The sequence below is a fragment of the Oryzias melastigma genome, linkage group LG15 (assembly GCF_002922805.2).
Source record: "Oryzias melastigma strain HK-1 linkage group LG15, ASM292280v2, whole genome shotgun sequence".
NCBI classification, from domain to species: domain Eukaryota; kingdom Metazoa; phylum Chordata; class Actinopteri; order Beloniformes; family Adrianichthyidae; genus Oryzias; species Oryzias melastigma.
The window spans coordinates 18,156,496-18,174,809 of NC_050526.1; the positions used below are offsets into that span (position 1 = coordinate 18,156,496).

Consider the following 18,314-nt stretch of genomic DNA (forward strand, 5'->3'; position numbering starts at 1 on the left):
TCTGTAGAAATAGATTTCACCAATGAGGTTATGTGCTTTGGACTTTTTTGTTTGTTTAATGTTCATTTTTCTTTTTTCAATGTTTTGTTTGTAGCTCATAAATTATAAGTTGCATATATGCGCATAAAATCACCAACCAAAGTTTCATCTTCGCCGCACTTTTCCAGCTTGCAGCCTGAATTAGACACAGTCGTCTGAGGAGCGCGAGACAAACTTGAAAGGACCTGGTCGTATTTTCAAACAGAAAGAAGATCCAGCTGTTCACTTGTTAGGATGGTTATTTATTTTGAATACCGCTGAACGCGCTTCTCACGTGCATCTGATCAGACTGTAACGTGGCAGGGCATGTGAAGAGACGAGCTGCTGCGCGCGCGAGGGGGTCAGCGGAATCACCCAAATGCTCCTTTTGCTCGACAAAAAGGAATAAATGTAAGTAAATTCCAAAGGACCGCTGACAGAATCAAATGTTGGAATGGTTCTCCCTCAAAGGCTTGAGCAAAGACTTGTACGATTCTCCCGATCCGCCGTGATTAAAGTAGAAGCTGTTTACATCCGCGGTCTCGTGGTCGAGGCGTGGAAAGAGGCGGACACTCACAATAAACTCACTCCTGATTGGCGACAGTACTTCCTGTAGATTTGATGACTCAGCTATGACTCAGACCAATCGCTGAAGATGGGTTGCAAATGGCGATATCCGTTTCAGGTAGTGACGGTGAAAGCGGCGGTCTACTTTCGCGAGGAGAGGAAGAAATGCATTTTCAATGGGGGACCTCATTGCTTGCCAAGTCCATTATTTTTACAGTCAATGTGCAATACCGGCACCAGAGAGGCTGGTGCTTAGCATGAGCAAATTCCCATTGACTCCCATGTTAAAATCCTCATTTTCAGCCCTCACCTTTAATACCTGGTGCTTAAAAGTTTTTATATCATCAATAGCTGCATATTAAATCCATGACAACTCTGAGTTGAGTGAATTTTTTTCTAAGTTTGTAACTTTTTTTCTAAACAAGATTTATTTTTGCTTAATATGGGGGCGGGGCCTTTGATTGACAGGTGACGATCGCGGTGGATTCTGGGAGCTGAGCTCCGGTGTTTTGCTGGTCTGCTACAGATTTTGCTTTAGCATGAGCGCTATATTTCGGTTTTTGTCCTGCTGCCATGCTGTAAACTGTTCTAACACTCTCTGGGAGTTATCTGTTGTCTTTTCTCAGGTAAGTACTAAAAGAATAACTATATTTGCCGGAAATAAATCATTAATGTATATTATGAATATTTATTTTAGTTCCAGTAAACAGATTTTTTTTTAAAATTCTCAGCAACATTAATATCTATTATGTCTAAAGTTTAAAAAATGCTTTTTGGTCAGCATTTTTATTGATAGTTCTTTTCTTAAATCACAAAGTTATAACATATAAGGACATGATTCAGATCTGCTACAGTAACACCAGAATCTCTTCATGTGAAGTTAAAATGTGAAGACACAGAAACTTTCATTTAATAAGAACATGTAGTTTAAATATTTAATTTTTAATAAATGTGTACAAATGTTTTATTTTTAGCTTTGTCTTGTGATTTTAATCATCATCATCATCATCTTTATTTATAAAGCGCTTTAACACAATTTTAAAATTGAAACAGCGCTGAACATTAAAAACTAAAAAGCGTAATAAAACAAATGTAATAAAATAAGTGAAAAAAGATAAAAGCAACATAATAAAAGGTAAGAACATGATAAAAGAACACACAGAAGGTAAAAAGAACATACAATAAAATTTGAAAGTAAAATCAGAGCAACATCATTTTAATGTATATTAAATGTTTTTTTTTTTAATTGTATCTAATGTTTGCATACAGTGTTGGGTTTTGTAATGTTAGTTTGGGGTTTGTCTTGATTTGTGGGCTTTGTTTATTTTGATTGCTTTTGGGTAGATTGTGATTTGGCAGCCCTTAGAAGGCAGGTGCTGACTCAGACGGTTGACATGGCTGGGTCTGCTGTCTCCATGACTTATGTTTGGCCAAAGTCCCAATCCATTTTGGTTTCTCTTTTTGTTTGAACCAGCACATTATTTCACTTTATTCTTTCTTTCTGGTTTTTTGTTTATTTAATTAACTGTTTCTTTTACCCATGGTGTCCAAATTTTACTGTCCCCTTTTGAAAATTTCCCGTAGACTCAGGGCAGGTGTGCCCATTGGGAGCGTGACAGTTCATTTTCACAACCAAAGTCACCTATCTGCTTTTAATTGACAAAATCTGACAAAAAGTAAGATACAAGAAGGAAAATAAGGTAATTGATAATCCAGACATTTATTTATTTATATGGGGGGAATAAAAAAACTTCCGGTTCCGGGTCACGAGCATTAATATTTGATATCAAGTCCTGAACCGGATAATTCATGTAGAGTGAATGGTATAGTCGAGTCTGGATGGGATCATATAAGTTCGCTTCCTTCCACTCCCTTTTAAGCTATCTACTTGTGATTCATTAAGTGTTATTTCATGTATTATGACATGATTGGTTGAAATAAACCATTTCATTCATTCATTCATTCATATATATTTATTAATAGTTTTCAAATTGTCATTTCAATTAAATAATTATTCAAACTGTGTACACAAAGACATTAAAAGAAAACAATACATTCTTTTAACAATAAACATCATATGGCATTAAAATGGATACAGGGAGATACAAGAGTCCAGTTAATCTGATTTACAGTAAATACAGTACATTTTAGAGTAAGCATTGAATACACACAATAAACTGTAGTTAAGGAAAAATATAACAGTTAAAGCTAAAAAAAAAAAGATCCTGTTAAGTTCCTTTCATGAAGAAATAAAACTAACAACTATAGAAATGAAGATTAGTCACTATGATTTTTTAAAGACAATTATAGGCAACGTTCTTCTCAAAACTCTGAAGTGCCAACCGTTTGAAAATTAATCGTAGAGAAGAAATAACAATTGTGTTTTTTGTCCAGCCAGAATTATATGACACCACATCTTTCATTTACCGCTGTAAACCTGTGAAGGTAAAAGCCTGGAGCAAGATTTGCACTGCTTTGACATTTTGCAAAAGGTGTCCTCCAACTATGAACATGTGCTAGTATCCGGTAGCAACAGTCCAGCGTAAGCAAAACATCTTAAAAACGTGTTCAAGATTCCCTGTTTAGCATGTTCATGATTGCACATCACATGCCTGGTGTGTACACAACTTCACACAGTCTGAATCTGATTGCTTGACTGTGTGTCATTTTCTAGAGTTGGGTTGTTGGAATCTTGATGGCCCCGTTTGCAACACAGAAAAGCCAAAAGTTTGTCACACATTTTTTTCCTATTAGAAACACACAGGAGAAAGTCTGTCCAGGGATTTAAATACAAAAGAATGAAAACTGCATCTTCAAATCGTTGATTAGATGATTGGGATAAACAGAAAACAATGTATGGAAAGAATATTATGACATAGATGATCAAAACTAGGCTCAGATATGCCACAATTCTCTGCTTTTCGTCTGTGGGAATGCTGCCGGGTCTGATTAATGTCTTCAGAGTCTCAAACAGGAAAAAGATGAACAGAGGGACAGGAATGAGCATCATTAAAGCTCTAATGAAGTTACCATGGTCACCAGCATGAAAATAGATCGGGAGGTCCAGAAGAGGAAGGAACCAGATCCCGACACAGACAATTCTGGATGTTCTGACATTTCCTATGAATGTGTACCACAGCGGCTGATTGATTAACAAATACCTGCAGACAAAAACAAATGTCAATTGAATGGATCACCAATGGAGGAAAACAAACCGAGATATTTACCTTTCCAAGGAAATAACCACCATGAAGCAGATGCTGACCATCACACCATAGTATTGAATGTAAGATATTGCAAAACAAAGATCCAACTTCAATGGCAATGCTTTGATAATCATGAAGCAAAGCTGAACAATGTCAGATATTAAAAGGTTGATGATGTAGACAGGAGCGGCCTCATCTGTTTTTGTCTGAAAAATAATAAAAATTAGAAAATTATAACAATGCAAAAAATAAAAAAACATACATCAGATGATTATGCCCCAAAATAAGAAATTAATAAATGAATTGGACATTTTTAGTCAATTCTTATTTGCATATTTTACCCTTTAACACCCGAGCTTAAGCTCCAGTGAATACATTCTTTGGATAACTGTAACTTCTCAGCCATTTATACAAAAAACATAATTCCAGCAGATTTTAAAGCGAGAAAGGCTGTTTGCACCATAACAAATATTTTTTTTTATAATTACTTTAATTGCATCAATGATTGAGTAGTTATAGTACTTCAACAAGTGTGTATTATTTAGGTGTCACCAGCGACGGCTTCTGTGTGAAAAGGTTAAATATTACAGATATAATTCAATTCAATTCAATTTACTTATTGTCATTGTCACAGAATAACAACGAAATTGCTTTTAGAGCATCTATACTCCATACTTCAAAAATAATAATAATCCGAGATAAAACTTCTCTGTATTTCCATTTTAAGGGATTTTCGGAGCAAGACGATTACAGACTACAAAGACTATCTTTGGTATTTTTCAGCTTTACAAATCACCAACATTTTTTTCATTTTAATAATTAAGGAAGAGTTCTTCATCTAAAGTTTTGTTATGGTCTTTGGAAAATGTTACATTACTTAAATGAAAATGAAATGCTGTTATTAACCTGAAAAACAGAGTAAGGAGCATACCAGAGAATTTAGGGCAAAAATGGTTATAAAAGCTGAAGGCAATCCGACGCTGGCAGAAGACACTAATGCTGCTAGTCTAACTAGACTTCTGTAGCAGCCAGGATCATGTGTGCCTTGGTAGTAATCATAGGAGTAATAGGAGTAATAGTAGCTGCTCCAGTTGTAGGAGGGGGTCTCATCGTCAATGTAATCCATAATCCAAGTTGAACCTTTATCAAAAAATAATTAGAAAAAATGTTCTCATTAACAGTTTGTTTTTCCTGTTTCTTTCTCACACAGACAAATTAAAAACGTATATATTTATATATTAGATTTTTTTTTTTATTTACCTTTTGGTCGTTGCTTCACAACAGATCTTGGTGTGTCCTCATCAGCAGCAAAAAGACAGTAGTGTGAGTAGTGGTTTCTGGTAAACATGCCTTTTCATCTTAATATGATTAATATTCATGGTTTACAGGAAAATTCATTCTCAAAAAGACAACAGATGATAGACGACTGACACGTATATCCTGCAGCAACACATGCAACCGAATATGTAAATTATGACAAACTTTTAATTTGTAATAAACTAATGAAATGTTAACACAAATCACTGGAATTCTTTAATTTTACTTTTAATACATACAGTCTGGTCAAAGTTACCAAATGCCATTTTTTTAGATTTATAATATGCCATATTTTTTAAATATTTTGACAGTTGTCCAGGAACTAAATGGTACCCTCTCGCCTGTTATTTTGACACACACTTCCATTTTGCATAGAACTGTTTGGCGTCTTTCATGCTGCACAATTTACATGAATCAAAGAATGCAAGGACAAAAAAAGTATACAGTGTACTTTAGTAAAAATGCATTGCCTTTAAGCACAAGGTTCTAAAAGGTAAATCAATAAAAAAAAAACCTTTCTGAAAAATAACAACTGTAGATGGAAGAATCTGGGTAAAAATTGGATAGATAGCATTGATAGAATTATATTAAACTTTACTTGTCAATCATAAATATTTACATGGCCATTGGCTTCACTAATAACTTCTATGACAAAATGTAGATGATCATGACGTTCTAAACAACAGAATGCAAACATCAAGTAACATATCCACCTGGTGGGTCTTCTTTATCAGCTGGGGTTCTCATGTTCTTTACTTTCATCGCTGGAAAGCGTGGTAACTCTAGGTCCACCCTGGACGGTGAAGTGCAGCGGAGCTGAGTCCGCGCAGCGCTCTCTCCTGCCATTCACACCAGACTCGCATTTTTCCATGATGGTCGACAGGCCCTTCTGCTAACCTTTTTTTTCCCCGTCATGGGTAAGTTAATAGCCTAAAAATATACCATATGTTTCCGCTAAGAACTGCACTCAGCCTCTCGTTTTTTACACCCAAAACCAAGTCGGCCTAAGAAGTTGATCTGTGTGTGTTTGTTTTTGTGTGTGCATGTGTTGTGTTTGGATGGTGTTTTTTCATCTCTACAGTCTGTTTGGAGACAAACATATGATCGCATTTGTTATTGCGAAAAATTAGTTATATTTTGAAAAGAAACCAAATTTTCCCATGTATCTTGATGTAACTTCCTGCCAGAATTGATGCGGATCGCTCACGCACAAAATAGACCAGATGTCGAAACCATATCCTCACGGCGCAGGCCTTCTGGACCGTGGCGCTCTGTGCCTGGTGTGAACCACACCTTAGGTTAAGAAGGGTGTTGAATGGAAGCGGCCGCCACTTCGCAGCGCTTCCGTGACCAGTGTGAACCAGGCGTAGGTATCTATTCATGCAAGAAAACTCCATTACTAGTGTTTCATTAGGTTAAAGCCCAAGGTCCAATCCGGAATATTCCCTTCTCCCTAGCTCTTGTCCTTTCCCCTTCATTTGGCCCTCCAAACAGAGAGTTATGAAAAAATAGTGTATAATATTTCAGACATCACTTTCGTCAGTGAAGTCACCAATAATCGTTAGTGCGGAGCTTCCAGCACTTGAATGTACATAACAACAGTGGTTTTATAACTTTAAAAAGACCATGCTACAACAAAAAGTCATTGCTTAAATTTAAATGTAAACTTCCGATATTCAGAACACACCCAAGTAAAGAAAAGCACTTCTCAGTGTGATGTGGTTTATCCTCGTGGGGGAGGACTTCACTTATATTCCCTCTTCAATCAGAGGGTAAGGGTCCACTCCTGTTCATCCTTTATCTCATTTCCTTTGGCAACATCCTCCGTCAACATGGAGTAAACTACCACTGCTATGCTGATGACATACAACTATACATCTCCCCCAAATCCATCACCTCCTCAACTCACTCCACACTCCCTCACTGTCTGATGGAAATCAAAACATGGTTGCAACAAAGCTTTCTCAAACTCAACTGAGACATCAGACATAATCAGAATTGGTCCTAAAAACATTACTAAATCCACCCCAAGTTTCCTGCTCAAATTTGACTACACTACACTCTCTCCATTATCTGTAATCCTGGAATTCTTATAGACGCCAATTTTACAGAGTCGTGAAAAAAAAGCTTAGAGCAAGATTTGGGGGAATTTGCACCACTTTGACTTTTTTCTCAGAGGTTCTCCCTTTTGTAGGTGGTGGAGGAGCGCTAGTGTACAGTCAAAATACAACAGAAGAAGATTCTCCTCCCTGACAAAACCTGTGTTAGTGCGCTGCTCTCGAGTGGATACCACGTGCTGAGCGCTCGTTTGTAAACCCGCGTAGTGTGTGTTCTTGAACGCACCACAGGCGGCCGGTCTGTAAGTACCTTGAACTTGGTTGAACATTCACTGCATGCTTAGTGCGTGTCAGATTTGTGTGTAGAGCTCTCGATCCTTCATTACCATCATTAAAATTGAACCATTTTATGAAAAATAATTTGGATATGAGATACAGTGCACTATAATAAGAAAACAAAAAGAAAGACAGCATGCTTGTTATAATGGTTTAATTTGATATAATTAAAACACATGTAGTCCTCAAATAAAAGGAAACAAAACTTACTTGTTTCTGGATGCCATTTAGTTTGTGCACTCATGTCCATAAGGACTGCCCCTTTAACCACACAACTGCAGATCACAGATTTCAATAAAGAATCTGTAACAACGAAGCAGATGGATCCATATGAAGTGTTTTCTTTAAAATGCTTGGAGAACTTGTGGTGAGCTTGGCAGAGGTGAGGAATGCCACAGGGTTTGTCAGATGGCTGAGGCAGATCGGGGGTTAAAGACTGGCTATGGACAAGGTAGACTGAAGACGAGAACAGGACTGCAGGATTGCAGGAGAAAAACAAAACAAGACTTCACACCAAGCACAGCCTGGTGCCTGCTTATAAATGTTTGTGGTGATTTCTTGGATGCAAAAAAAAACTGGTGAGGTCAGGAAACAGCAGCCAGAGGCTGATGGGAAATTGAGTGAAGATGAGGCTCAGGAGACGGACAGAACTTAGGAGATGGCTCCCTCTGGTGGTCAGAGGGAGAAAGGAGACTGATTCTTAACAGAATCCTCCGATTTACATTGTGCATAAAATCTAAAATTGACCCATAATTTTAAAAAATATGTTTAACATAAACTTTTACATCTCATTTTACTCATTTTTACAAGTAATTTAGACCTTACTTGAATTATTATAAGGTGCACCACTTCATTAGACAGCAAATGTCGGCTATTTTAAGTGACATTTTTGTTAGTTTATGAGGCAGAAATTAAAGTAACATTATTTCTATGGTTGAGAGCGTAAATCGATCACCTGTGTTTTAGAATTGCTCAGCATATTTCCTTTTATTGGGGCAGTAGTAGTCAAAATGTGTGATTAAGTTCTAGCTTTACCAAAGTCAGTATAACAGCAGGCAGCACGTCAAAAACTGAGGACTTGAGGGATTCAAATCAGGACCAAATTAAATCAGGGGTCCAGGCATTTTGTCTGAACGTGGACCAGCCCCCCGAGATACACTAACCTTAACCTGGTACCGGGGGTTTGTCCAGTACCAGGTTAGAGTCCAGCAGTGGTCTGGGTCCTGGGACTAGGCCTGGAGGTCGTGGAGCACTGCTTTAACTGGAAGAGTCAATTAAGACTTGTTGGATATACCCCAAAAGTCAATTTTCGATGCACAGGGTTTCTTAAGCATATGTTAAAATATGACGACTTGGGAATGAGAAGATGTTGTCTATTAACAGCAGCTTATTGTAGAGCTTCTTGTATTTTGTAAAATAAGTCAAAACACATACCTGAGATTCATATATCACTATTACCAAATCATGTTCTTGAAGAAACATGTCAGCAAAATACAAACAAAAAAAAGAAAAGGAAAAAATTAAGTTAATTTTTTTACTTGATAATAATCAATCACGACCCGTTTGTCACTTGACAGTATTCAATTAGCATTTTGTTTTTGTTAAATGATGAGTAATAATTATTTGTGCTACAGAGTAATATTGTGCGAGTGGGGAATGGTATTTTTGTATGTTTTTTATGAGGAGCACTTTTAGTCCAAGTCATTTGACTTTAGTCCCCACCTCTGTGTACGGGTGTGTGACTGTAGCCCTGCGACGTGTCTCGGGTGTGTCCTGCCTGCGTCCATAGGTGGCTGGGTTAGGCTCCGGCATCCCTGTGACCCTGAAAGAAACAAAGCTGTTTAGAAAACAGATGGATGGATCCTAAAATCATTCCCAGTGGTCTTTTAGTTATGGTTACAAATCATAGATGCTGGGACATATTTTCTGCCAAAAAGCTAAAGGTGGGACTGACAGCATGGAAGTTACCCTCTGCCTATTAATCCTTCATTCATATTCTCTCCGACTGTCTTACTGACCTTATTCCGGGGGCCTCTCATGTAAAATGGGTTATGGGTGCAACTTCTGGCAGCAACCGGAAGTTACACGGCTCTATTTGTTTCCACTGAAAGTTGGCGGTTTTGTTAGCTTTAGCGGTGCATACAAACTTTAAAATCGTGTTTTACTTAAGTTTTCAAAAATGTCTTTGCGCAGTTCGCGCATGTTTTGCAGCTCGTGGTTGTACTAACAACCAAACAAAATTAAATTTGTGGAGCGTTGTGTGGAACATTGGCTGCTGACGAAGAGGGAGTGCAGCTGCCCTCCTTGGTACAGATTTTACCGTCTACCGGGCGAGGATGAAGTCAGAAGGATGTGGCTGAGAATTTTAAATCTTTCATTTTGTGGATAAAGTACACACGGAGGAAAATCCGTATCCAACTCTGGCAGAAATAGGCATAATTAAAGAATTATGAAGTGAACTTTTAGCACAAATAGGCATAAATAAAGAATTATGATGTGAACTTTTAAGATTGTTCATAACTTCACCACCTGCTGCAGCTGAATTGTGAAAGTAGCTAAAAACAGTAGCTAAAAATGCTACTCAATGTTATGTTTTTTAAGGTCATCCTCCAATCCCTCAATTTCATCAGGCACCGGAGTTGTTACGTCGCCTCTTTTAAGACATGACAGCTGGTTTTTCCACATTTATATGTAGTTATAGATCCAAAACAAAAGGAATTGTGCTGTCGGCTCTACAGTTGTAATGTAAATGCATGCGAGTTCCTGCGTCTACCGGAAGTTTCACCCATAATTCACCCAAAGGCTCATGTGGCGTCGGAATAAGGTCGATAGGACCTCACAAACTAACATTGGCGTAGCAAAAAAAAAAGTAGGCAAATAAAAACTGACCTATCCAGTCGCTCAGTTTTGATCCAGATATTAGCTCAGACAAGAAAACTGATGTTAATTTATCTATTCATCAGCAAATGGATACATCAGAATTTCGAACAGAGCAGAGAAAATATGACCCTCCCATGGCTGCTGAAGTGTCACTGATATTTAACAAAAAGCAGGTTTTAATCCACTCTTGATCCAACACGACATAAAATAAACACTCAGAAATGCTGTTTTAATCAAATTACTTTATATATGTGATACATCATACAAAAAATGATTCAGAAATATGTTAGTAACATTTTTAAAAATAGATTTTTGACAAAAGTAGTCTTAAACAAGATTTTTCATATCTGTAATCACTATTTTCATTGCCATTCTGCTGTGTTTTCATTTCTGAAATTGCTTGAAATAAACTATTATATGAACTTGTTATTTTATTTAACTCATAAAGCTAAAGCAAAGATGCATAATCTAAATATTTTAGTTATCTTGCAGAATTATTTTATTGGTCTTTCCAGGAAATGAATGATGCTATTTTTCCTGTTAATTTAATACAATAAATAAATAACTCCTGTTTTGCATTGAAATGTTTTGACTTCTTTCATGTTGCACAAAAGGCAGAAAAAAACTAGTAGATTTTACATAAACAAATGTACAAATGCCTTACCAAAGCACAAAGGAAAGTTGATTAAAAAAAAAAGACTTCTGAAAAAATAACAATCTCAGTACAAATTTGATAAAACTCCAAGGAAAAACATACAAGCATCTTTAGATGATAATTACATTTCTACATATCAAATACAAATATTCACATAGTCATTGACTTCACCAATACAACATCCAGAACAAAATAGAGATGATGACATTAAAAACAAGACAATGCAAACATTTGGTAACATCTCCACCTGCTGGGTCTTCTTAATCAGCAGGAGTTCTCTTGTTCTTTACCTTCATAGCTAGGCAGCATGCTAGTCTCTTTATCCGATAAATAATGCCATACAAAAAATCCACAACAAAATGCAGTTTTTCTACAGTATAAACTCGTATGTATAATATAAAAAAACTTAAAATGAATAAAAAAGAATAAGTTGTAAAGCAAAAACTTAACCTGAGTGTTTACTTGGTTTATAACTTAAATAATCACTCTACTTTTTAGGTTTTGTTAGAAACAGTCATTCCTTTGAATGGGTTTGTATGAAATAACGAAATTGAAATAATCAAAGTTCTAAGAATAAAATCTTCTACATAACTGCTCAAGTCTTCTAGCTGACTGTACCACCTGCCATAGTCTATCTATGTCTATCACTATCTTTACTCAGTTATTCCTCTCTCTGCGTCCTCACTAAACCGTCTGGAGATGTCTGCATTCTCTACTGTTGTACTAATTTCTTCTTGAACCATTTTGCAACAACAAAAAGAGAGCAGATATCTGTCAAAAATGTCTTTTCTCATGAAAATGTACAAAACTAAGTCTGCCAATGGACTTGAGAGAAATAGAATGTACGATATATAGGAAAATGTATCATTGTTTGGGTAATACCAAATAAAAATGACAGTAGGCAGAAATATCACTAAGTACATTATTAAAACAAGAGATAAAATTGATATAATTCTCAGCTTTTCAGCACGGCTGACACCACGAATTGCATATAAGACTTTGATAGTTTTATACAAGGAAAATGTGAGCAGAGGAAATGGAAAGAGAAAGTAACAAGATACTAGTATGTCATATCCATAATTAAATGTAAAGAAGTAAACAATAAAATAAAAAATAGGAAGGAGCCAGGCTGCAAGGGAGATGATGACATAATTCTTGATGTTTTGATTGAATCTGTACCACATCGGCCAGGCGACGCATAAATACCTGCAGAAGGACACATATTTGAGATGAGTTTAGTAATCAGTCAAAGAAGTTACACAAATAAACATCTGCTTACCTTTCCATGGAGATGACCACCATGAAACTGATACTGACCATCTTTGCACAAAAATTTATGTTAAAACTTAGTTCAAAAATGTCATCATTTGCGATCATAACAATGAGGCAGCAAAGCTGAATGAGGTCAGATATCAGAAGGTTGATGAGGCTCACAGGAGCAACAGGATCTTTGCGTATCTACAGGGAAAACATAAACATGTCAACAAAGAAAATGGGTGGCCAGTAAATGTTTAAAAAAGCAGTTTTACAAAAATGTATATAATTTGTTTTGTAAAATGGGGTACTCAGTTGTCTTGATTTAACTGAATCCTACTATAAATATAATGAAATACACAGTGTATTTTCACTTCAGAAATTTAGGACATATTGCAGAAATCAGTTTAAAAATATTTTTCTCACAATGTGTGAAACAAACAGATTAAACATTTTTTAACATACCATTGAATACACTGGGTAGAGTGCTAGGAGTATCAAGAAAAGACCAACGCAGCCGACCGACAAAAACACATAACCAAGCACTGTTTCATCATAGTAGATGTAGTCCGGCTCCAAACAGGAGTTATTGTAGAAACTTTCATTGCAGGATTCTTCCATTCTTTAACCTGAAAATGTTTTTTTAAAACATATATTTATAGAAAAATGGGGTGGGGGGTGGGGTGAGTAAACCTTTATCAAGCAAGTGACTTAAAATAAAATGTTTCCCATGAACACTAGTAAAACAATTTCTTCAAAAGAGGAAAATGGATTGAGACATTGTGATGATTATAAGTGACATATTTATAAATGTTTTAACATATTTTAAAAACATTTTGTGCTATTTTTTACAGACATAACACAACATAATGATTTTTTTAGGGTATTTTATTTTTTAGCTCAAATAACTGTTTCTGGTTTGTAAATAACAGCACAAAATTAGTAATAAAAATGAATATTTAATCAATCAAATATCAATACATTTACAGCATCTAAATACTATTAAAATATTTGCCTTTACCTATAAAATATCCAATAGAATTCTTACTGTGATCTTGCCTCTATCAGCACAACAGATGCTTGACTATCAGCATGTGGTTCACGATGAAAAGAATTCCTCTTCTACTTTTCATTTAAATATTTGCCAGTTGACAGGAAGTTTGTTTCCATAGAAATGTGTGACGAAAAAAAAGGACAGATGACCAAGTACAAAAAAAAAAACACTACATAACATAAAAATTTTTATAAATTACATTTTTAATAAACTTGACAAGAAAGTTTAAACTGAAACACAGGTTTATAAGTCTAATTAGGATACCATGCATGTCCACTGTGAAAGAAATCACATTGTTTGATTTTTAAAAAACAATTGTTTATTTGGATGCTACTGCTGCAGATAAGTATTTTAACAGCTGTCTAACAACTAGAATTCTGATCTTCTAAAATATGTTAGTCTTTTGTTAAAATGGCCATCTCCACTTATTATTCTGTCTTGCATAAAAATGACAAGTGTCCTAGCTGGAAATGCTTTTACAATATTTCAAAAGATGAACGGTATGAGACGTCTAATATTTATAGTTGATTGCTATCATATTGTTCTGATCTTTAAAGCTGATGTGAACTGCTCTTTCTCGGAAAAGATGCTGTTTACCTTACTGTTTGGGTCACATAGCTATGCAAGCTGTTATGTACTGTTTTGCATAAATACTTATGTAAAACAGATGTTTGTATCCTTTTTTAACCCCAGGTTATGTGGTTTGAACAGAAGATGAATGTGCTGTTTACTTTCATACTCAAAAATAAAACTTTTAAAGAATAAGCAAAAAGGGCTTCTTTGGCATGGTAAAAGAAATCAAAGATTTGACTTAAAACTTAAATAATGTTACTACATGCTGTCATTGTAGAGCTTCTGGGATTTTAGCCTCATTGTGAGGCAGCTTTGCTTCCACTCAAATGTATTTTTCTCTGTTAGGCCCTGCTGCGCCCTTTTGTCCTTCTGATCAACTGGCAGGCAATGCTCTGTAATTAGCATCTGCTGGCCTTTTAGGATGAAGGAGGCCTCACTCAGGCAAGGCATGAGGCAGTAGCTGGGTTAGAGGTTAAGTTTAGATTGTGCTGGTTTGGTTTTGCTCTTTTCCCCTCTTTGACCTCAACAGTCAAACAGTGCTGGGTTTTGCAATTTTAGTTTGAGGTTGGACTTTGGTAGTCTTTGTTTATTTTGATTGCTTTTGGGTAGATTGTGCTTTGGCAGCCCTTAGCAGGCAGCTGCTGACTCCGACGGTTGACATGGCTGGGTCTGCAGTCTCCATGACTTATGTTTGGCCAAGGTTCCAATCCATTTTTTTTTTTGTCTTTTTGTTTGAATCAGCACATCATTTCACTTTATTCTTTCTTTCCAGGACACAGGTTTTTGTTTATTTAATAAACTGTTTCTTTTACCCATGGTGTCCAAATTTTATGTTACTGTCCCCTTTTGAAAATTTCCCGTAGACTCTGGGCAGGTGTGCCCATTGAGAGCGTGACATTTCATTTTCACAACCAAAGTCACCTACCTGCTTTTAATTGACAAAATCTGAAAGAAAGTAAGATACAGAAAGGAAAATAAGGTAATTGATAATCCAGACATTTATTTATATGGGAAAAAAAACCCTTCCGGTTCCGGGTCACGAGCATTAATATTTGACATCAAGTCCTGAACCCGATAATTCATGTAGAGAAAATGGTATGGTCGAGTCGGGATGGAATTATATAAGTTCGCTTCCTTCCACTCCCTTTTAAGCGATCTACTTGTGATTCATTAAGTGTTATTTCATGTATTATGACCTGATTGCTTGAAATAAACCATTTTATTCATTCATATATATTTATTAATAGTTTTCAAATTGTCATTTCAATCAAATCATTATTCAAACTGTGTACACAAAGACATTAAAAGAAAACAATACATTATTTTAACAATAAACATCATATGGCATTAAAATGGATACATGGAGATGCAAGAGTCCAGTTCATCTGATTTACAATAAATACAGAATATTTTAGATTAAGCATTGAATACACACAATAAACTGTAATTAAGGAAAAAGATAACATTTAAAGCAAAAAAAAACAAAAACATTTAAGATCCTGTTAAGTTCCTTTCATGAAGAAATAAAACTAACAACTATAGAAATGAAGATTAGTCACTATGATTTTTTAAAGACAATTATAGGTAACGTTCTTTTCAAAACTCTGAAGTGCCAACTGTTTGAAAATTGATCATAGAGAAGAAATAACAATTGTGTTTTTTGTCCAGCCAGAATTATATGACACCACATCTTTCATTTACCGTTGTAAAGCTGTGAAGGTAAAAGCCTGGAGCAAGATTTGCACTGCTTTGACAATTTGCAATAAGTCTCATCCAACTGTGAACATGTGCTAGTATCAGATAGCAACAGTCCAGTGTAAGCAAAACATCTAAAAAAACGTGTTCAAGATTCTCTGTTTAGCATGTTCATGATTGCACATCACATGCCTGGTGTGTACACAGCTTCACACAGTCTGTATCTGATTGCTTGACTGTGTGTCATTTTCTAGAGTTGGGTTAGAATCCTGATGGCCCCGTTTGCAACACAGAAAAGCCAAAAGTTTGTCACACAATGTTTCCCTGATAAATACACATAGAAGAAAGTCTGTCCAGGGATTTAACTGTAAAAGAATGAAAGCTGCATCTTCAAATCGTTGATTAGATGAGTGGGATAAACAGAAAACAATGTATGGAAAGAATATTATGACATAGATTATCAAAACTAGAACCAAAAATACTACAATTCTCTGCTTTTCGTCTGAGGGAATGCTGCTGGGACTGTTTAATGTCTTCAGAGTCTCAAACAGGAAAAAGATGAACAGAGGGACAGGAATGAGCATCATTAAAGCTCTAATGAAGTTACCATGGTCACCAGCATGAAAATAGATCGGGAGGTCCAGAAGAGGAAGGAACCAGATCCCGACACAGACAATTCTGGATGTTCTGACATTTCCTATGAATGTGTACCACACCGGCTGATTGATTAACAAATACCTGCAGACAAAAACAAACTTCATTTGAATGGATCACCAATGGAGGAAAACAAACAGAGATATTTACCTTTCCAAGGAGATAACCACCATGAAGCAGATGCTGACCATCACACCATAGTATTGAATGTAAGGTATTGGAGAACAAAAATCAAAATCATCTTTTGCCTCTTTAATAATCATGAAGCAAAACTGAATAACGTCAGAAAATAAAAGGTTGATGATGTACACAGGAGCAATCTCATCTGTTTTTGCCTGAAAATAAAAACAAAACACATGCACAACATATTAATATGCCGCAAAATAAGAAATTAATAAATTAACATTGTTAGTCAAGTCTTATTTGCATTTTTACCCTATAACACCATAGCTTTAGCTCCAGTGATTACATTCTTTGGACTGCCATAACTCTTTAACCATTTATCCAATTAACGTAATTCCAGTAGATTTTAAAGCGTAGAAAGGCTTATATGCACCATTATGTAAACATTTTTGTGCAATTATGTTAACTCTGTGAATAGTTGAAGAGTTACAATACTTTAGTATTATTTACGACTTACAGACGACAGGTCCAATGTTAAAAGATAACATATCGCAGATATAATCTGATGTAGAACTTCTATGTATTGCTATTTTAAGGGACTTTTAGAGCAAGACAATTACAGAGTACCAATATTATCCTTACTATTTTCCAGTTTTACAAATCACCAAAATGTTTATGATGTTATGCAAACATTACTTATATTTTTTCAAATTCAGTTGAAAACCTGAAAAACATAGTAAGGAACATACCAATGAATTTAGGGCAAAGATGGTCATAAAGGCTGAAGGTAATCCGATGCTGGCAGCAGACAGTAATGCTGCTAGTCTAACAAAGCCTTTGTAGCAGCCACAATAATAATCATTACTGTCTTGGTAGTAATCATAGTAGTAGGAGCAGCTCCAGTTTTTAAAAGAGGTCTCATCGTCAATGTAATCCATAATCCAAGTTGAAACCTTATAAAAAAAAATAATAATTAGGAAAAATGTTCGAATTAACAGTTGTTTTCCGGTTTCCTTCCAACACATCAGGCTAATTAAAAAAGTATATATTTATATATTAGTTTTTTTATTTACCTTTTTGTCTTTGCTTTACAACAGATCTTGGTGTGTCCTCATCGGCAGCAAAAAGACAGTAGGATGATGTGTGGTTTCTGGTAAACATGTCTTTAATTTTAACCTATAAATATTCATGGTTAGCAGGAAAATGTATTCTTAAAAAGACAACAGATGATTGATGACTGACTTGCACACAATGTAGCAACCTTTTCTACCGAATTATGCAAATGACCACAAACCTTTAATTTGTAATAAAATGATGTAATGTTAACCCTAATCTATTTAACTGTTTAATTTCAATTGAATACATAAAGTTTGATCAAAGTTTCCAAATGGCATCTTTTAGAGAAACTTACATAATTATTTTAATACTTTCCAGGAACTAAATGATAAAATCTCCTCTGTTACTTTGAAGCACACTCCCGTTTTGCATAGAACTGTTTTGGCGTCTTTCATGTTACACAATTTACATGAATCAGGGAACCAAATAAAAAGAAATATACAGTGTACATTAATAAAAATGCATTGCATTTACTAAAGCTCAAGGTTCTAAAAGGTAAGTCAATAAAAAGACATCTGAAAAGTAACAACTGTAGATCTGAAGAATCTGGGTACAAATTGGATTGATAGAATTTAAACAAAATTTTACTTGTCAATCACAATACCACTGTTCTTCTAATTTATTCTTTATTTATTTCTGGTTCCGGGTCACGAGCAGACGTGTGTCTCCAGCTCCCCTCAACTCAATGAGGAGAGTTGAACATGGCACCGAAGAAAAATCTTGAAGCTGATCTGGAAGAGCTTAAAACCGCGTTAGCCGACATCCAGTCTAAGCTAACACCTGCTCTTCTGCATGATGCTAAGCTTGAA

The 18,314-nt window shown here is 35.6% G+C and overlaps 2 protein-coding genes across 5 annotated transcripts; both read right to left on the minus strand.

The window, feature by feature from the left end:
- Nucleotides 1–2,565: 2,565 nt before the first annotated feature.
- On the minus strand, nt 2,566–18,313 carry LOC112162261 (mas-related G-protein coupled receptor member B5-like). Of its 3 annotated transcripts, none has more exons than XM_024298035.2 (4): nt 17,463–18,313; nt 17,139–17,342; nt 16,417–16,601; nt 2,566–3,746 (listed from the first exon to the last, which is right to left on the minus strand). In XM_024298035.2, exons 2-4 carry the CDS (start codon nt 17,325–17,327, stop codon nt 3,215–3,217), a joined length of 906 nt encoding a protein of 301 aa, XP_024153803.1. In that variant the 5' UTR covers nt 17,328–17,342; nt 17,463–18,313; the 3' UTR covers nt 2,566–3,214. The 3 variants fall into 3 exon arrangements, with proteins under 3 accessions (XP_024153803.1, XP_024153802.1, XP_024153804.1); XM_024298034.2 differs by lacking the exons at nt 16,417–16,601; nt 17,139–17,342; nt 17,463–18,313 and adding exons at nt 3,813–3,997; nt 4,723–4,931; nt 5,052–5,320; XM_024298036.2 differs by lacking the exon at nt 2,566–3,746 and adding an exon at nt 15,645–16,350 and having other exon boundaries at nt 17,463–18,312.
- On the minus strand, nt 10,718–13,028 carry LOC118599754 (free fatty acid receptor 3-like). 2 transcript variants are annotated; one of them, XM_036215664.1, is made up of 3 exons: nt 12,756–13,028; nt 12,316–12,494; nt 10,718–12,242 (listed from the first exon to the last, which is right to left on the minus strand). In XM_036215664.1, exons 1-3 carry the CDS (start codon nt 12,909–12,911, stop codon nt 11,690–11,692), a joined length of 888 nt encoding a protein of 295 aa, XP_036071557.1. In that variant the 5' UTR covers nt 12,912–13,028; the 3' UTR covers nt 10,718–11,689. The 2 variants fall into 2 exon arrangements, with proteins under 2 accessions (XP_036071557.1, XP_036071558.1); XM_036215665.1 differs by having other exon boundaries at nt 12,175–12,494.
- Nucleotide 18,314: the final 1 nt, after the last annotated feature.